The sequence below is a fragment of the Mastigoproctus giganteus genome, chromosome 1 (assembly GCF_048544385.1).
Source record: "Mastigoproctus giganteus isolate SK-2022 chromosome 1, ASM4854438v1, whole genome shotgun sequence".
Classification (NCBI taxonomy): Eukaryota; Metazoa; Arthropoda; class Arachnida; order Uropygi; family Thelyphonidae; genus Mastigoproctus; species Mastigoproctus giganteus.
Window position 1 is genome coordinate 129,988,433 of NC_143575.1, and position 17,873 is coordinate 130,006,305.

At 37.6% G+C, this 17,873-nt stretch overlaps 1 protein-coding gene across 1 annotated transcript in view; it reads right to left on the bottom strand.

The window, feature by feature from the left end:
• Positions 1-17,873, bottom strand: part of PolA1 (DNA polymerase alpha catalytic subunit) — a 662,965-nt gene that overhangs the window by 178,625 nt on the left and 466,467 nt on the right. Inside the window, exon 28 of the mRNA XM_090387531.1 lies at positions 4,986-5,191. Coding sequence (XP_090243657.1) covers positions 4,986-5,191 — 206 coding nt within the window. The remainder of the gene's footprint in view (positions 1-4,985; positions 5,192-17,873) is intronic.

The window sequence follows — 17,873 nt, forward strand, 5'->3', positions numbered from 1 at the left end:
ACAGCTTGTACTTGCCTCAAGGACCAACTTGTGTGTGCTGTGTTCTTTGTTATTGATTGCTTATCTTTTTACTGTTTTAAATTTTAACCCCCACCCACAGATGTCAGTGAACAGAAGTGTCAACTAGTTAGTATGTACATATTACAGTACATATTAATTATTTCGTTTATCACATATATTCTTCAGATTTTCATGTATCATTTAACTTTTAAATTGGTAAGGTAATAAAGGGTAAATTGTGCTTAATATATCTTTACTTTTATAGCCTGTGGATAATATTCCTCCTATTTTCGCTAATTAGAATCGCTGTTTAATAAAATTAAAATTAAATTCACAAATGTGATCACAATGACCGGCACTTACTACACATTGTATACTGAACGGTACTTTACTATGATGACTGCATCGTAACATGATTTGATTGTGCAGTGAACCAACTGTAAAGCGCGATCCATTGTATTTAACTTTTTTTACATGAAATTTCGGATAATTGGGGAAGTCGCTCAATCGGGCCAAAATGCACTAGTCCCAACGTGTCTCACATAACCAGAATCGACTGTATACTAACTGTCCAGGAGCCTCACATCCACAGGGGCAAGATTCAGACATTCCCTGTCTTATAGGATAATTTAATCCTCTTATGAAACCACCTGGGCAGTTTTAGTAATGAGAAATACTTCTCCACACAGTAACCGAGATCAACACACTGTGCAAACCATTGGCAGCCCACTTAGGTTACAAGCCAGCTAGGTTCTCTCCATGTCATTTATGGAGACCCGAAGACCAAGTGTAGGCTTAACCCCTAGCATCCACTGCCTGCACTTACCAGACTCCTTGATGGCAGGCTGCAAATTAGTGTTAAGTTATTGTTATTTGGTTTTTTTTTTTAGGAGCATTAGCAACTAAGGCCATATTGCTCTGGTGCGGTGGTCATTCCCTGACCTTTCCGCATCCTCCATATTTGGTGGTGACTGGCTCGAACCCCGTTCTAATCAAGAAGCGTGTGCTACGCACTGCTGCTCCTTCCCACCTGTCTACGGAGGCGCCTTTAGTGTTAAGGACTGTGGCATAGTTACACTGATGACTGCAGTGGCACCAACAATGGAGGAGTTTATAGCTATGATTTCCTTTATGTATTGAATATACTCAAAAGCTGGCAACATTTACCATCACTGAGGGGAAAAGAATAAGCACTGATGTCATTCTTGCCACTAGTGCTATTGTTACTAAATTCACTGACTAGCAGTCCAGGAAACTTGGACAACTTCAGACCATCAGGCATAACATTTAGCCTGGTATGCCAACTTGAGGAGACATCACCAATATACAATGATTTAATCGGGTTTAATGTGAAGAAAGCTAACTGGGAATCCTTTAGGCTTAATTACAGGATGTTTCTCCAGAGACACAAAACCATCTACATCCAGACCAGCATGCTAAAAATATATCATAGCAGTTCTGCTACAGCTTGTATACCAGCAATGAAAACAAGCAGCCTAGAAAATAGTCTCCTGGTGGTGCTCTGAACTTGATACTCTGAGGTGACAGGTCCAATAGGCAAGAAGGGCTTTCCAGATAGCCAGCAGATCCAGGCCTCTCACGGAGGAAAACATCCCAAAAGACGGATACACAGCAGTGAGAAACTCTTACACTAGCCCCATAAGAAGTAAGAAAAAAAGCCTCTTCGCAGGCCTTAGTTACGATGTCTAGGAACCCCAAACCCTGGGAACAATGAACTAGGAAAAATATTAGACATTAATGCTGTCCAGTAAACAATGTGGCTTTAAACAGAACAATTCCACAGTGAGTTCAATGCAGCCAACACAATGTGGATGGTGGTATCTGCCGAGAATAAGTAACAATAGTACTTGATTACCTCATTTCTGTGACCATTTTTATTGATATTTCATCTAATCTGATTAAGGGTGAACTTTGAAGGGAGAGTGTGGCTTGTCTACCAACACAAATGCTCTTTGGTGGACTAACATTCTTAGAAGGCTGAGCCATGCACAGGTGTCCTTAAACCTGTTTAAGATCACACAGGATGACTTACAGAACAGAGATGTCATTGTACGCATGATTCAGTGCAATTGCATGCAGTGTCCCAAAGGATGTCCACATGGGCCGGTACTGGGTCCCTTTTTCTGAAACTCGGTACTAGACCAATATTTGACTATATCCCGTTGACAAGGTTGCCTTTGCTGATGACGTTTTTCTCCTAGTGAGAGATAATAACAGAAGGGCACTGAAGGAGAAGGCCAATCTTGCAGTATATAACGACTAGAATAGTTGGCAGGTTCTCACCATTCCATCAGCCAAAACTAAAAGCATTTTCCTTGAGGATACCCAAGCCACACTCTCCCATCAAAGTTCACCCTTAATCAGATTAGATGAAATCTCAATAAAAATGGTCACAGAAATGAGGTATTCAAGTACTATTGTTACTTATTCTCGGCAGATACCACCATCCAGATAGCACCGTTTCAAGGCTGCTTCACCAATGAAGAAGGCTGTACCTACCCACCCACTGATGATAGGCCAATAAACCTTGAAACGGTGTGTCTGGGTGATGGTACCCGCCAAAAATAAGTAACAACAGTCTTCTCCATTGGTGAAGCGTTACTTATTTGAGGTAGTGAAATATCGTGGTAACTCATTATGAAGGTAGTCACAATAGGAAATACAATTAAATTGACCCACCCATGCTACTCTTGTAGTTCACTACTAAGAACAAAGTATTGTGAAATATCACTGATAGTTCTGTAGTATAATCTGCTTTTGAACTGTGCAGAACAACCCTGCACCAGGCTGGGAATAATAATGTGACAATAACCCCAGCATTAACAGTAAACTGATCCTATTCCTTACATCAGCAAACATCCCACATGTTGGTCCCATCCTCCCTGTTAGTATTTGAGTGAACTGTCAACGTCCCAGGACACCCATGGACAGCCTGTGCTATACCAAATTAATAAGAGAATCATAAATAATAACTATACTACTAATGTTAAATCAAAAAAAGTTATAAGAAGCCATTTTTAAGCAATAAACTAAGTTTTACGTAGCTGCTCCCAAAAATGTTGAATGTTCAGATGGCCTTGCCAGCAGACCTTGATTTCAATATCAACAGACAGATCTCTTAACTACCAGAAAGCAGCAAAAGCATACCTGGCTCGAGTTCAATGTCAGATGAAGGAGGGCTATTTGTGATACATAAATTCAGACAGGGTAGTCCTCCACTTGTCAGAAAGAATGGAAGGCATCATGAGTGGGAGGGGGGGGGGAAACAACAACAACAATATATATACATATAAAAAAATAAACTCCTGTATCACTAGGTGCTCACTTCCGTAGTAATGGTGGGGGAAAAACGGCGCGACCGTAAACTGCATTCTTAATCATTGCCTCCAAGGACACAAGGCCAGAAGGAGGACAAGTCAGCCAATAGTTAATAAGCCAACAGAATTTAAGGTAGTGTAAATGTATACAGCTGATGTGGGTGGTCAGTGCAACATTTGATCATTTTAATGACATCACTTTGTTTTCCCCTCCTTGGAAAACAAAAAGGAGGGTAGAATTACAGTGTCATAGGCCAAATGACTTTGATGGGTATAATGAAAACTATACAGACATACAGAGTGAGACAGCAAATCAGAATGCTTCATATCTGGGGATTTTAACTTTCCAGATAGCAACTAAACTTGTGGGTCACTTGCATACACAATAGCAAAAATTTTCTGGATTTATTGGATGATTGTTTATAGCATTTAGAGTAGCACAGAGAAAGCAATACTCTTGATCAGATTATCTGCAATGATGTTTCGTGCATTATAAATCTTCAGAAAAAGGAAACGCAGGGTGCCAAAGATCAAAATATATTGAGGTGGGATTTACTAAAGGATATAACCACTGTCCATAGCAAAGAGAAAGGATTTTTTTCATAAATATGACTAAAATGGTCTTAGGCAGTTTTTCAATTCTTTTCAATGGAACCAACTCATGATGCTACTAATCTGAAAATTCTAAATCAGAAGCATTTGGGGAGATAATCATAGAAGCTACTCAGTGTTTTATACCAACTAAGAGATATTTTTCAAGGATAAGACCTGAATGGATGTTAGTAGCAAAGAAGAAAAAATGCATGGGATGATTATAAATTATCGGAAATACAGTAAGTACAAACTACTCTGAAATCAAGTCACTAAGGCAGTTAGGTAAGCTAAGATAGATTATGAAATCTATTTGGCTAGAAATGCAAAAGAAAAACAGCAAAGAATTCTCTGATTATGTTAACACTAGAAGGAAAGGGTTGAACCACAGTCTACTAGATATGAACAGTATAACTACTGATGATTCTGTTCAGTTTGCTGACAAACTGGATAAAATTATTTGGTAATCTTGCCAAGGGAACTAAGGCCATGCAGAATCAGGATAATGTATCTGTAAACTGTATGTATTCATCTATTTGAAACTAATGCAAATCTCACCCAATACCTACTAACTTTGCCATGGTGTGCAAAAAGCTGATAAAAATACATCCATCTTGATGAGATTCAAATCCCGGCATTTTCCATATGGCATAGAAGAACAGTGATTGTAACCACTGAGCCAGTTATGAGGGTTTATGTAGCTGTATTCTATAACCACAGAAGAGTGCTACAAGTTTCAACCTGTTCAGGATTTTTAAATTTATTCATAATTTACCAATGATAACTTATTAGGTCTAGAAAAAGGTCATGTTTTTGTGAAAACAGCTTAGTACAAACATTAAAGTGCACTGTTAAAAATGAGAAATCACATCAACCCATTAAGGAATTTAACTAATTGTTATGTCCTGGAAAACCAGAAATCAATTAATGAAATTAATATACTTCAAACTGTAAAATAAATCAGCAAACTATATAGTAATCTAATCATTTAAAGAAATTAAATTGATTAAACTAATATATGCATATTAGGCAGCTGTTATTCACTTAAATGCTTACTCTCCAGCTTTTTTAGCTATTTCTGACCAATCTCTTCTAACAATATCTAGTCCCTTTAGTTCTTTTGAGGTGAGCATTTCACCATTAGAAAGTCTAGTAATCGCTAGTGCTGCATATTTCTTCTTTTTCAACAATAACATTGACTTGAAAACTCCATCGATATCTATTTCTAACTGGCGATAAAGTTTGTTCACTTCATCTTTTATCTAATAACAATAAAAAAAATTTATATTAGAAACAAATTAACAAGCTGTGAAATTCCATTTTTAATTTACATGATTAATAAATATTATTATTCTAGTTGATTATTAATAATTTATTATCATCACATCTGCCAATTTTTTGACTTTCAAAAAGCTGAAGACCAGGCACATGTAAGCAAGTGGGTGAACAGGAGGATTTTGGGAGAGAACAGATAAAAACAAAACAAAAAAAATATATATATATATATTTTTTTTAAAGTCCACATACTATAAATAAAATCCTGCTGTGAAAAATACCAGAGTTTACCAGTACAGATGCTTTTAATTTGGCAGTGATCACATCCAGTTTGGTGAAATAGGAAACCATGCCCTGTCAAGTGGACAGGACAAAATTAATAGAGAATTTTTAGATCTTTTGAATTCTGCTTACAGTATACCAATATTTGTATCATCTCTGGTTAACCAATTTCAATACGTTATTGTCTCTAAATTTTTATTTTTTAAAAGAAATTAAATATTTAAAAATGTTGAGTTTTTAAACACACCATTTAAAAACAAAAAACTACTAATTCAATGAAAGTCAAAAAGAAGTTGTTACAGCCATAAAATATAAATATGAAAATAAGTCTCACTTCCATTATCCAGAAGAGACAACAGTTACAAGAGTAATGTGTCAATTCTGTAAACGCACATATATTTCTTTTATATATCACATCTGGTTGGATGTAGAAAAAGGGCGACTATGGCACAACTCACCGGGAATTGAAATGCTGATAACGGGATTAACGTGTCACAACACACAGTACATCGAACCCTGTTGAAAATGGGGCTATGAAGCCGCAGGCCACTCCGAGTGCCCATGCTAACCACAGTTCACCGGTGACAGCACTTACAATGGGCATGCAAGCATCAAAACTGGACCTTGAGTGATTGGAAGAAGGTCATCTGGTCCGATGAATCACGTTTCCTATTGCATTGTGTGGATGCCCAGGTATGTGTGCATCGTTTATGTGGGGAAGTGATGGCACCTGGATGCACCACAGGACGAAAACAAGCCAGTGGTGGCAGTGTCATCCTTTGGGCAATGTTCTGCTGGGATACCCTGGATCCAGTCATCATGTGCTGGGCAATCTGACATCTACCACCTAACTAAACAACGTTGCTGACCAGGTACACTCTTTCATGGCAACGGTCTTCCCCTCTGGTGAAGTAGTCTTCCAGTAGGATAATGCGCCATGCCACATCGCCCGGATTGTTTGAGACTGGTTCGCGGAACATGAGGAAGACTTCCGGGTATTGCCCTGGCCTCCAAATTCCTCAGACATCAATCCCATTGAGCATCTTTGGTTTATGTTGGAAGAGCAACTCTGATCGGTGGAGTCTCAACCATGGACCTTACAGGAGTTAAGGATCTGCTAGTTATGTGTCGGTACCAGATACCACAAGACATTTAGAAATCTTGTAGCGTCCATTCCTCACTGGGTACGAGCTGTTTTGGCTGCATGTGGAAGATCAACACCATATTATGTTGGTGGTCATAATGTTTTGGATCATCGCTGTATGTGTTCTTCATAAAAATAATTATAAGAATGACTGCATTGCACCAAATGAACAAACATTTCCACAGTTCATATCTTTTTCCAATTATGTTCACTTTGCAATAAAGCAGGTTTTCATTACCTTGTGTTTTTGAAGTTTGCTAGAAAAATGACAGACAAAACAAATGAACAACGAATCAACCTCAAATTTAAAAAAAAAACTAAATAAACTAAATAAACCACTAACTGAAAGTTATGAGCTGTTACATCGTTTATAGGGAAAATACTATGCCAGGAACTGACATGTCTGAATGGCATAAAATATTTTTAATAGGGGAGAGAATGTTGAAGATGATGAATGATAATCGTCTTCAATATAGTATCTATGAACACTGATGAAAATGTGGACTTGGTAAGTAAGGACACTGAGTAATTTTTACAGAGTTTAAGCATTATGATGCTTGCATCAGAACTCAGTATGGACATATAGACAAATTTTAAATGAAAATTCAGTCATTAGAAAAGTGTGTGCCAATATGGTGCCAAAAATTTTGAATGACGATTGAAGAATGAGAAGATATCAAGCTTGTAAAGATGTTTTGAAAAAATTGAAGACAGAGATAAATTCAAATTAAGGAAAGACAGATGTAGAATAGATGTGCGGAAATTTGCCTTTAGCCAGTGGGTGGTTAATTGCTGGAACAAACTTCCATCTGTCATTGTGGAAGATGATAGCTTAAATAAATTGAAGGAGGAACTGGACAAACATTTAGAGGGAATGTGGTTGTGTGATTTTTTTTTTTTTTTTTTGGCTGATGCTGCAGAAGCTCATACACTTGCTTTCTGGCATCACATGCCACTACTACAAACTTTGAGTAATTACTTAAATTACTGATGGCACCTGGATGCACCACAGGACAAAAACAAGCCAGTGGTGGCAGTGTCATCCTTTGGGCAATGTTCTGCTGGGATACCCTGGATCCAGTCATCATGGGGAAGTGATTTACACAATTCTTTTACACAATTACTCTGTGAAAAACAAAATATTACTTCAAAAACAACTGGAGTAGTTTTACTCCAGTTGTTTTTGAATTAGACCTAGCTTAAATATTAGCATACCAAATGATTTTCTGTCTGTGGATTTCTGTTTGGATATGATATTAATCAGAGAACTGATTGTGATTTCTTCAAGAAAGATACTCTCCAGACTTTTCCCTCTTCAGAGATACTGAGTCAAAGTTTTCTTCATAACAATTTACCTATTTTCTACACTTGACAGTCAATAGTATTTCCAAAGCTTGACCAAAAAGATGGGATCCTAAGATACTGTTCCAGACTTTTCCCTTCTTCAGAGATGCTGGGTGCAAGTTTGTTACAATGGCCCTGTTTTCTAAATTTTGCTATCAGGAGCCCTTCTAAAGTTCCACCAGAAAGAGAAGGTCCACTCAGTTTTTGTTTTTTATAACCTGGCTGAATATTCTCTCTCACAAAACACTACTTATAAGAATTATTAAAATAAGCATGACATGGGATAATTTGTAATATTTCAAGCTTATATAGAACACCTTGTAATTTCCTCAAAACCACTGTACATCAATCCTTTCATAATAATGTAATTGGCAGGTTCATACACTGAAACTGTTTAGTTCCTCCTTTGACAGCTTATGTTAACACCAGTTATCTTTATTAAAAGTTTTGTAACACCATAATTTGGGTGGAAAGGTGGGAGAAATGATGGTGTTAATGCAGCACAGTGGTCACTTCCTAATGGATTAATATATACAGTCCATTCAAATAAATGCTGTATAGTTGCTGAGTATAGGGAATCTTCTATGCCCAAAGCAGAGCCTGTAGTAAAATGTACTGACAAGTGTGCTCCATCACTGGAGTTATCCAACTGTACTGATTGAACAGTTTTTCAATAGTTTATCCTTATCTTTCCATGTGGATTTCCCCACAGAAGATGTGATTATTGAGGTCCTGTAGTATGCAATAGAGTTTTGGATGTTGTAACATTGATTCTAAGCATTAAAAATGGTAATGTGTTGGGCCACCAGTCACATAGATAGCAGCCACTATTCACCTAGGAACTGAATCCACTAGATGCCTCAAGACCTCCATAGGGATCTGCAGACATGCTGCTTGCAAGGCTTTCCACTGTGTCAGAATATATGACAGTTGCCTGACCACACACCACACTTCCCACTCCAAAATATTCCTGAGGTGTTCAATTGGATTGAGTTGAGACGAAGTTCGAGACATATCAAGATGAGTGATATCTTCAGTGTATTCCTCGAACCACTTGTGCACAGCACAAGCCCGAAGACTGCACTGTCTTGGAAGATCCTGTTTCTGTCCTAGAAAATACGTGGCAGGGTGCACATGGTGTAGTAAGATTTGCTGGTAGACCTCACCAGTGAAATGTTGGTCCATATGTTCGGGGGGTGGGGGTCTTAGTTCTTCCTGGCAAAACATGCTCCATTTTAAGCAACAACCACCACCACCATCTGCATGTATAATGGGTACCATGCTTGATGGTGCCCGTTTTCTTGCACCACAAATGAAGGCATCCATTTGACTTGTTGTACCAGGTATTCAGACTCATCTGACCAGTCTGCTCATGTTTAGCCCTCCAGGTTGTAGTGTTAACAACCTGGTGTCCAACCATCAGGTTGTTAACACTACATCATTTGCCAACGATGATGATCAACAGTGAGGAGAGGGTGTCTCTTGGGTTGCCTGCTGCAGAACCCCATATATCTGAGTGCATGGTGCATCATAATTTGGAATATTGTTCTTGCAATCCTCATATTGTATTGCGATGTCAACTATAATACAGTAACCTGCTGTTGAGCCCATACAATGTGATGCAGCCTTAACATATCATGAATATGCACCTTGCATAATCCTATACAGTTTTGCAGGCAGGAGGTGGTTCGACCTGTTCGTTGTACATCTTAACCACAGTGGGCCGTGAGCAACCGACAAGACATGCCATTTCTGATATGGAAGCACCGATACATGGCTCCTATCACCTGCCCTTTTGAAATTCCTTGATATCTTTGCCACTTCCCATACCTGCTACTTTATCACTTTTACTTGCATTACCAGATGCAAATTACCACTGCTCTAGAGTAGGAAGCTGTTTGCCTTTTTATGCTGTGAGTAATGCAGCATAGTCAAATATGGATAGAGTGGTCATAATTCAGTGATCACTGGGTGCCCACTATTCAATATACACTGGGTGTATATTGAATAGTGGGCTGGTATAGTGAGACTAAAGCTATATAAAACTAATGCTGAATTCAAGCTGCAATTGCCTCAAAGTGTGTCTTTAGATCATCTGAGAGTTGATTGTCACAACTATCTTTCCATGTGCCAGACTGTTTAGAAGTGTAGCACGATCTCATCAATGTATTATACATTGAGATGGATTTCCATCTCAATGTATAATAATCAGCAACACCTACCTAGCACCATCACAGGACATCATGGACTCCACGAAGTGTTGCAGGATATCCTGTGGTGATACTACCCATGCATTGCCCAACGTGATCAGCAATATTAACATGTTGTCAGGTGGATGGTCCTAGTATTGAACGTCCATTTAGAGTGAATCCTAAACATTCTCAATTGAGATCTAGTGAGCTGAGCAGCCATGGGCAGAGCAAGGATTAACTCACACTCATCTTTAGGAAACCAGTTAGCAACCTGCCAAATCTCATGGCATGCAGTGTTATCTTGTTGATAGACACCCGAGTTGTCAGGATACACTGTCATCATGAAGGGATGTATTAAGTGGGTGACAACAGAAAGGTTATTATTTTCATCAAGTAACTGATTAACGGTGATCAGAGGACCAGGGCATGCCCCAAACCATAACACCACTGCCTGCAGCCTGCTGAACACCAACAGTGCATCCAGGATTCCATGGCTTCATGTTGCTTTGTCCAAATGCAGAAATCCCCTATAAACATGACAGAGTCGGAAATGGAACTCAACAGAATAGGCAACAGATTTTTACATATTGGTGGACCAGTGCTGGTACTGACATGTCAATGCACGCTTTAGTTTCTTGTTTCCTCACAATGAGCATGGTACCTGTGATGGCCGTTGAGTGCCACAGCTCATACAAGCTAATGTCTGGTACACATTTCATGTGGATATTGCTATTTCTATATTGTACTAGGTAGTTAGCTGGGCCACTGTGCTGCTGTGTTACAAGAGAAGGCACATGACACACACTATGGGCATTGAACAACTCATGACACCACAGAACAAAAGAACTTTACCATGATGACTGTTGTCAAGAGACTGGCACCCGTATGTCTTAGCAGACAACTATTCCACTTTGAAGTTAGAAAGATCTCTAATGCCGACCATTGCTTCCTCTCAAAAACTGATTGCCATATGCACACACTACACACTTATATCAGCCATTGCTGACTCTGAGTCTAGCATCACAGACCAGACGATTCAAACAAAAGCAGGTGCTGCTAATGCAAAGCCACCTCGGTGTATAATTCAGAAGTGAAATAAATTATTTATTTTTTCTATAAATATATACAGCAATACCTCACTTAGCACAGTTTCAAACAGCACGGTTTTCAATTAAGTTTAAGTCTGCAAAAACGCCTTTGGTATCAGGTTCCATAATAGTCAAAAAGTTTATTGACTTATAACTATAAATGTTCCATCACCCCAAAAGCTCCTGTTTGTTCATATTTTTGTATCTTAACTTATAATAAATTTATTAGTTTTCAGAGGAAGCAATGAACTTCATGACTAAGTTTAAGTCGAAAATTTACAATAATAGCCTAGACATGCATACATAGGTGCCAACTTTATTGTCTCACATGCATGTGCCAATAGCTCTCCTCAGGCAGGCAGTGGCAACAGTGTTCAGTGTTCCATCCTGACGAGACAAGTGATAGCTTTTCAAACTTTTCCTTTCACAATTTATTTTTTACCCCTTTAAATACGAAATGATGAGTCAAAAAAAAAAAAAAAAAAAAAAAAAGAAAAGTAATGAAAGCTGTGAAGTTACTAAACATAAATGGCTTATATTAGAAAAAAATTTGATATTATCAAGTGCCATGAGGATGGTGCATCGTATGCTAAAATCTGGGTAAAAATGGAATGAATGAAGCACCAGTGCAATGATTATTCGAAAGAAGGATCACTATAAAGAGAAGGGAATTTCTACAGCATTTTACATGATGAAAGTGATAACTAAGCAAAGAAGTTCACTATTGGTTAATATGGAACATCTATTATTAATATGGATAGAAGAGAAGACTAAAGAAATATTTACAGCCAGTCACGGTTGATTTTTCTGATTTAAAAACCATGTTGGGCTTCACAATGTTCATATCTCAGGTGAAAGTGCAAGTGCAAACAAAGACGCTGCTGCAAGATTTCCCAGTGATTTGAAAGACATCATTGAAGAAGGTGGCTTCAAGGATGAACAAATTTTCAACATCAACGAAACTGGACTGTTCTGGAAAAAAATGCCCACACGAACTTTTTTTAGCCGAAAATGAAAAGGCCCAACCTGGATATTCCCCACATGGAAACTCATGTGGGGATTTTAAATTGAAGCCTCTACTCATGTTCAGAGCTGTTATTGTTGTTATTTGGTTTTTAAGAGCATTAGCAACTAAGGCCATATTGCTCCGGGATATGCGGTGGTCATTCCCTGACCTTTCCGCATCCTCCGTATTTGGTGGTGACTGGCTTGAACCCCGGTCTAGTCAAGAAGCATGTGCTACGCACTGCTGCTCCTTCCCACCTGGCTACAGAGGCGCCCATGTTCAGAGCAGAAAACCCAAGAGCTTTAAAGGGTTGCGTAAAAAGCACATTGCCCGTAATTTGGCAGTCCAATAAGAAAGCATGGATTACAAGAGAATTGTTTACAGAATAGTTCATAAATTATTTTTGTCTGATGGTTGAACGTTACTGCAAAGATGAAGGGACGGAGTTCAGAATTTTGTTGATTTTAGACAATGCACCAGGCCATCCACCTGAAATTTGTGATCTCAGTGAAAATATAAAAATATGCTTTCTTCCATCTAACCCAACATCTTTGTTACACCCCATTGACCAAGATGTAATTGCTACATTCAAGGCATATTATCTGCAGCGAACTTTTCCCAAGTGATTGAAGCTTCAACAGGAGTGGGATCATCATCTTTACAAATATTTTGGAAAAATTATTGCGAATGCGATCGAAAATATATCTGCATCTTGGCTAGAAATCACTGCAACAATATGCATTCTGTTTGGCAGCATGTTTTGTCCCATTTGGCAAATGATTTCACTGGTTTTGAATCGCAAGTTCAGACGATTGCCAAAAACAATGTGAATATCAGAAAAGACTTGGGGTTTGAAACTTTGGACACTGCCAATGTACATGACTGCAATGACTCACATGCAAATGACTTGGATGATGCAACTCTCATTGAAATTGATGAGCAAACTGCATATGAAAAAGAGGAAAACAATTCTGAAGTGGATAACAATGAAGCAGTATCAAAAGAATTTTCAACAGAAGAATTGGCGAAAGTTTTTCAGGGGCAGGGAGTTGACATGGCCTGCAAGGCAATTATGAATGGAGATCTGAATGTTGAACACAGCATCAAGATATGGCAAATTTTACAAGATGGGATTTGATGCTACAAAGACTTGTATGCCAAGGAAAAAGAATAGACAATTTAACAAGGCTTCATTATTGAAATACCTATATAAACCATAAACCTTTTTTCTCATCTCTCATTATGTTACCTTTTCATTAATAAAATTTTTTCAATATTTTTTATTTCAAATCCTTTTAATTGGTTATCAAGCTCAAATTGTTTATAGATTTATTATAATTTGTTTATAGACTGTTTCTCTGGTATGCATTCAATTAAAACCCATTATAATTATACCTCAATCAGCACAGTTTCACATAACACAGAACAGTTTCGGTACCAATTATCAGTGATATGCAGGATATTGCTGTATATGAAAACGACAAACAGGAATAGTATAAGAACACAGAGCTTAGTACTATGAATGTTTTGAAGGTTTAGAAGACAAAAGAAGATATTTGGTGACCTCAGACTTGAATTTAAGTAGATTATAATTTTCAGGAAATACATGCAAAGGAAGGCCGTTCCAGAAAATAAAAAGAAGATGAGCAACGAGTGAGGAAGAAGAAAATACGAGTCTAAGTTTAAATCTGGGCAATAAATGAATGAATGGGCAGAACATGTTCAGACTGGTTTGGAAGAGAGAGAGAGAGAGAAGATGAATTATAGCATTAGTTGAGGCATATGTGCAAGAAAGCATGCTTATACAGCATCATCCAAAAAAAAAAAAAAAAAAAAAAGAGGCATGCAGCAGAAACACTACATCTAGACACCATAGAGTGTAGACTTTGGAAACAAATCATTAATCAATCTGACTTCCCTCTTTTCAGTGGAGTCTAGAAGCATGAGAGAGAGACAGAAGGGGGGGAGGGGAGAGCACTAATCTCCCCATTGTGAGAACAATATTCCATGGTAGCACATATATTTGGGATTTCCAGAGAGTTGGAAGTTGTTTAGAATAAAAGTACTAGTAATAATGCCAAAAGAGTAGAAATTACAGTTTTTCAGATGTAGATGAAGCAATAGTTTTGGGTAAATATGGGGGGGGGAGAGGAGGAGGAGAAGAAGAAGACGACAAGTTAATCAAAGATTATCCTGAGTGATTAGCAAATTTGTGGTAGATATTTCAGATATTTGAGAAGTTGACAGTAGTTATCTTGCTCTGCTCAAACAATGCTGTTTGAGCAGAGAAGGGGGGGAGTTTTGCTTTTGAAATTTTGGAATTTGCTTTTGGTATTACCAAAAGCAAATTCCAAAAAAGAATTTGCTTTTGGTAATACCATCGATTGCCTTGCAAAACTACAGACGTCCAGGCAGCAACAATGAACACCTGTTTAATGGTTGAATGGCCTACCTCGTGCCCTCGCAAGCACAACTCTATGTCCATTAAAATAATTTTTATCTCTAAGGTTTCCATTCTATTTGTTGATAAAGAGGCACATCCACCTTCGAAAGCTCCAAAGTATTTATTTATAATTAAAGATATTTTTACTGGATATATACATCGTCATTATTTCATATCACTATGGATTCCAGTGCAACAGGTCCATTTATCCTCAGAATGCTCTTACTCATTTCTCATTGCAAGACTAGGCACCTGCAGGGAGATCTAATTGAGGTGTTTAAAGACTTGAATGGATTGAGCTAGCTGAATGTTAAGTATTCTTCCACTTGCTGAGACTACACACATGAGGGGACTTAAATTCAACTTGAGGAAGGACGGTTGCATTATAGATATTGGAATAGGCTTCCATCTGCTGTTGTGGAAGTGGATGGGTTGAACAAATTCAAGGGAGAACTAGACAAATTCTCGGAGGGTATGGATGGGTGAACAGTGTTTTTTTTTTTTTTTTTGGCTGATGCTATATAAAGTTTGCTTTCTTGCATCATTTGCCTTTACTCCTACTACTGCTACCATCACTCTTAGAGAGCAGTCAGAGAGAAAACTGCATATCAATTGCAAAAAACAGTCTGCAATCCGTAATGTGGAAGAAGACCATTATGCCAAACATGATTAAGATAGAAATGTCAAGAGCAACTGCTTGAGTTTCACTAAATTTTTCCATTAGAGGCATACCTCGGTTAACGTTACCTCTGATAACGAAGCCCACAATTTCAAGCCCCATTTAACATAAAAAAAATATTCCAGTTTAATCATCTGAAATCTAAACAAACTGAAGAAATTACGGAAACCTTTGGGGCTTCTCGTGGTTGGTTCGAGAAATTTAAAAAATGGGCCAGGATTCATAGTGTAAAATTAACAGGAGAAGCTGCAAATAAGTTTCCAGAAAAACTAAAGGAAATAACTGAACGTGAAAATTTTCCACCAAATTCGGTGTTCAGTGTTGACGAAAACGGTTTGTTCTGGAAATGGCTACCAACAAAAAGCTTCATTTCTATTGAAGAAAAATCAGCTGCTGGGTTCAAAGCAGCCAAAGACCGTATAACGTTACTCTTTGGATCAAATGCCTCTGGTGATTATAAATTAAAATTGTTATTAATTTACCATTCAGAAAATCCGAGGGCGTTAAAAGGTAACATAAAAATGAATCTACCTGTAATATGGAAAGCAAATAGAAAAGCTTGGGTTACCAAGAGTTATTTACTGATTGGTTTGTTAACCACTTTTGTCCTGAAGTAAAACGGTATTGTCAAAAAAACAACTTTGAAGAAAAAGCTCTTTTGTTGTTAGACAATGCTCCGGGACATCCTACTGATCTTCACACGTTGGACACATGCATTCCTATCAAAGTTGTGTTTCTTCCAGCAAACACAACTTCCCTGATTGGATCAGGGAGTAATAGCATCATTTAAAGCTTATTATCTGCGTCGAACATTAAGCAATTTAACTGAACTAGAGGATAAAGAGGAAATGACAGTTAAAACTTTTTGGAAAAACTACACCATTAAAAACGCAATTGAAAACATTGATAGTTCTTGGAAAGAAGTCACTAAGAAATGCTTAAATGGAGTTTGGTGCAAAATATGGCCAGAAGTTGTACTAGAAGAAAATAACATCCAAGAAATTAGAAATGAAGTTATCCAGATGGCTCAATCAATAGGTTTCGAAAATGTCAATGAAGAGGATGTTAGAAATTTATTGAATGCAGAAGATGATGGTTTTTCAGTGAAAGATTTAGAAAACCTTGTTAGCAACGAAGACAAAGATAATGAAGACGAAGTTAAAGAAGTTCCTGCCTTAAATGACATTGAAAACGTTTTAAATTTTTTTAGTGAAAATGATCCTGATTTAGGAAGAAGTTTTATTGTTAAGCGATCAGTGTTAAATACAATAACTCCGTATAGGCAATTGTTAAATGAAAGAGAAAAAAAAGCATAAGCAATCAACTTTAGACTCATATTTTAAAATGAGATTTCACTTTGCATGTAAGTTGACTGTTTATTTAATAAAACTTTTCTTTGTTCGAAAAAAAAGCTTTTCATTTTCTTTAAGTGGGAACGTATCCCTATTCTGGCCACAGTATTTTTAGCTCTGAAAACGAAGTTTCGCTTAACGAAGTAATTTCGTGGAACGCATCCTATTCGTTATTCGAGGTATGCCTGTAAATCTGTCCATAGATGGGTAGAAGCCAATATATCATCAGTGGATCGACACTGATGGAATCCATAATGGCAATCACTGATCAGATAGAAGTTTCAAAGTAACTTAGGAGTTGGTAGTTAATGGATTTAAAGAGTACAGTAGTGCAACAGAAATTTCTAAACAGAAGTCACCATTGAATAAGGAAGTATAAAAAGGTGTCAAAGCACAGGAGTAAACTCAGTAGCACAGATTTTGGGAACAAGTAGGGCGATACCATCAGGACCTGGAGCTTTCTTGTCATCAAGATCAAAATTATATCAAACCCTTTGATGAGACAACACCTGACATTGAATGGAATGTACTGCAAATCTTAAGAGGTAGCTTACTAAGGTCGTCAAATACAAGATTTAGAAGAAAAGTAGAATGCTAGTAAGTCAGCCTTTATCTTTATCTCAGAAGTTAATAGAATCATACATATTTTAACAGATGTGTGAGCATAGATGAGCAAGTTCTGGCCAATAGCTTTTGTAAGAACGCAGAATGCATAACTACTGTTTGGTCAAGAATCAAGTTACTACTCTTAGCCTGATGAAAATCTAGTTTGGACTGATTAATAACTGCTTTACTGTTGTTGTTTAGCATTAGTGGTGACAGAAAATGAATCTGAAGATTTGGATGCGAGCCTAGCATATATGCAACGTTCTTACCTTGAACTGAGCCTTCGAATACCAAAAACTTTAGAAAAAGGACAAGATTTTAAGGTTGAGTGTGGAATAAAGGGTGCAATCCCTACAAAAATAATTTCACTGACACAATATGATAAATAATTATAAGAAGATTTAAACCAGTAATCCAATCAAGGAAAAGAAAATCAGAAATGTGGCAGATTATTACATTTTGCATTCTTGTAATGCCAAACAAGAAAATGAGAATAGCTACAAGAGAAAAGCTTCACTGGAGAAGAGACCATC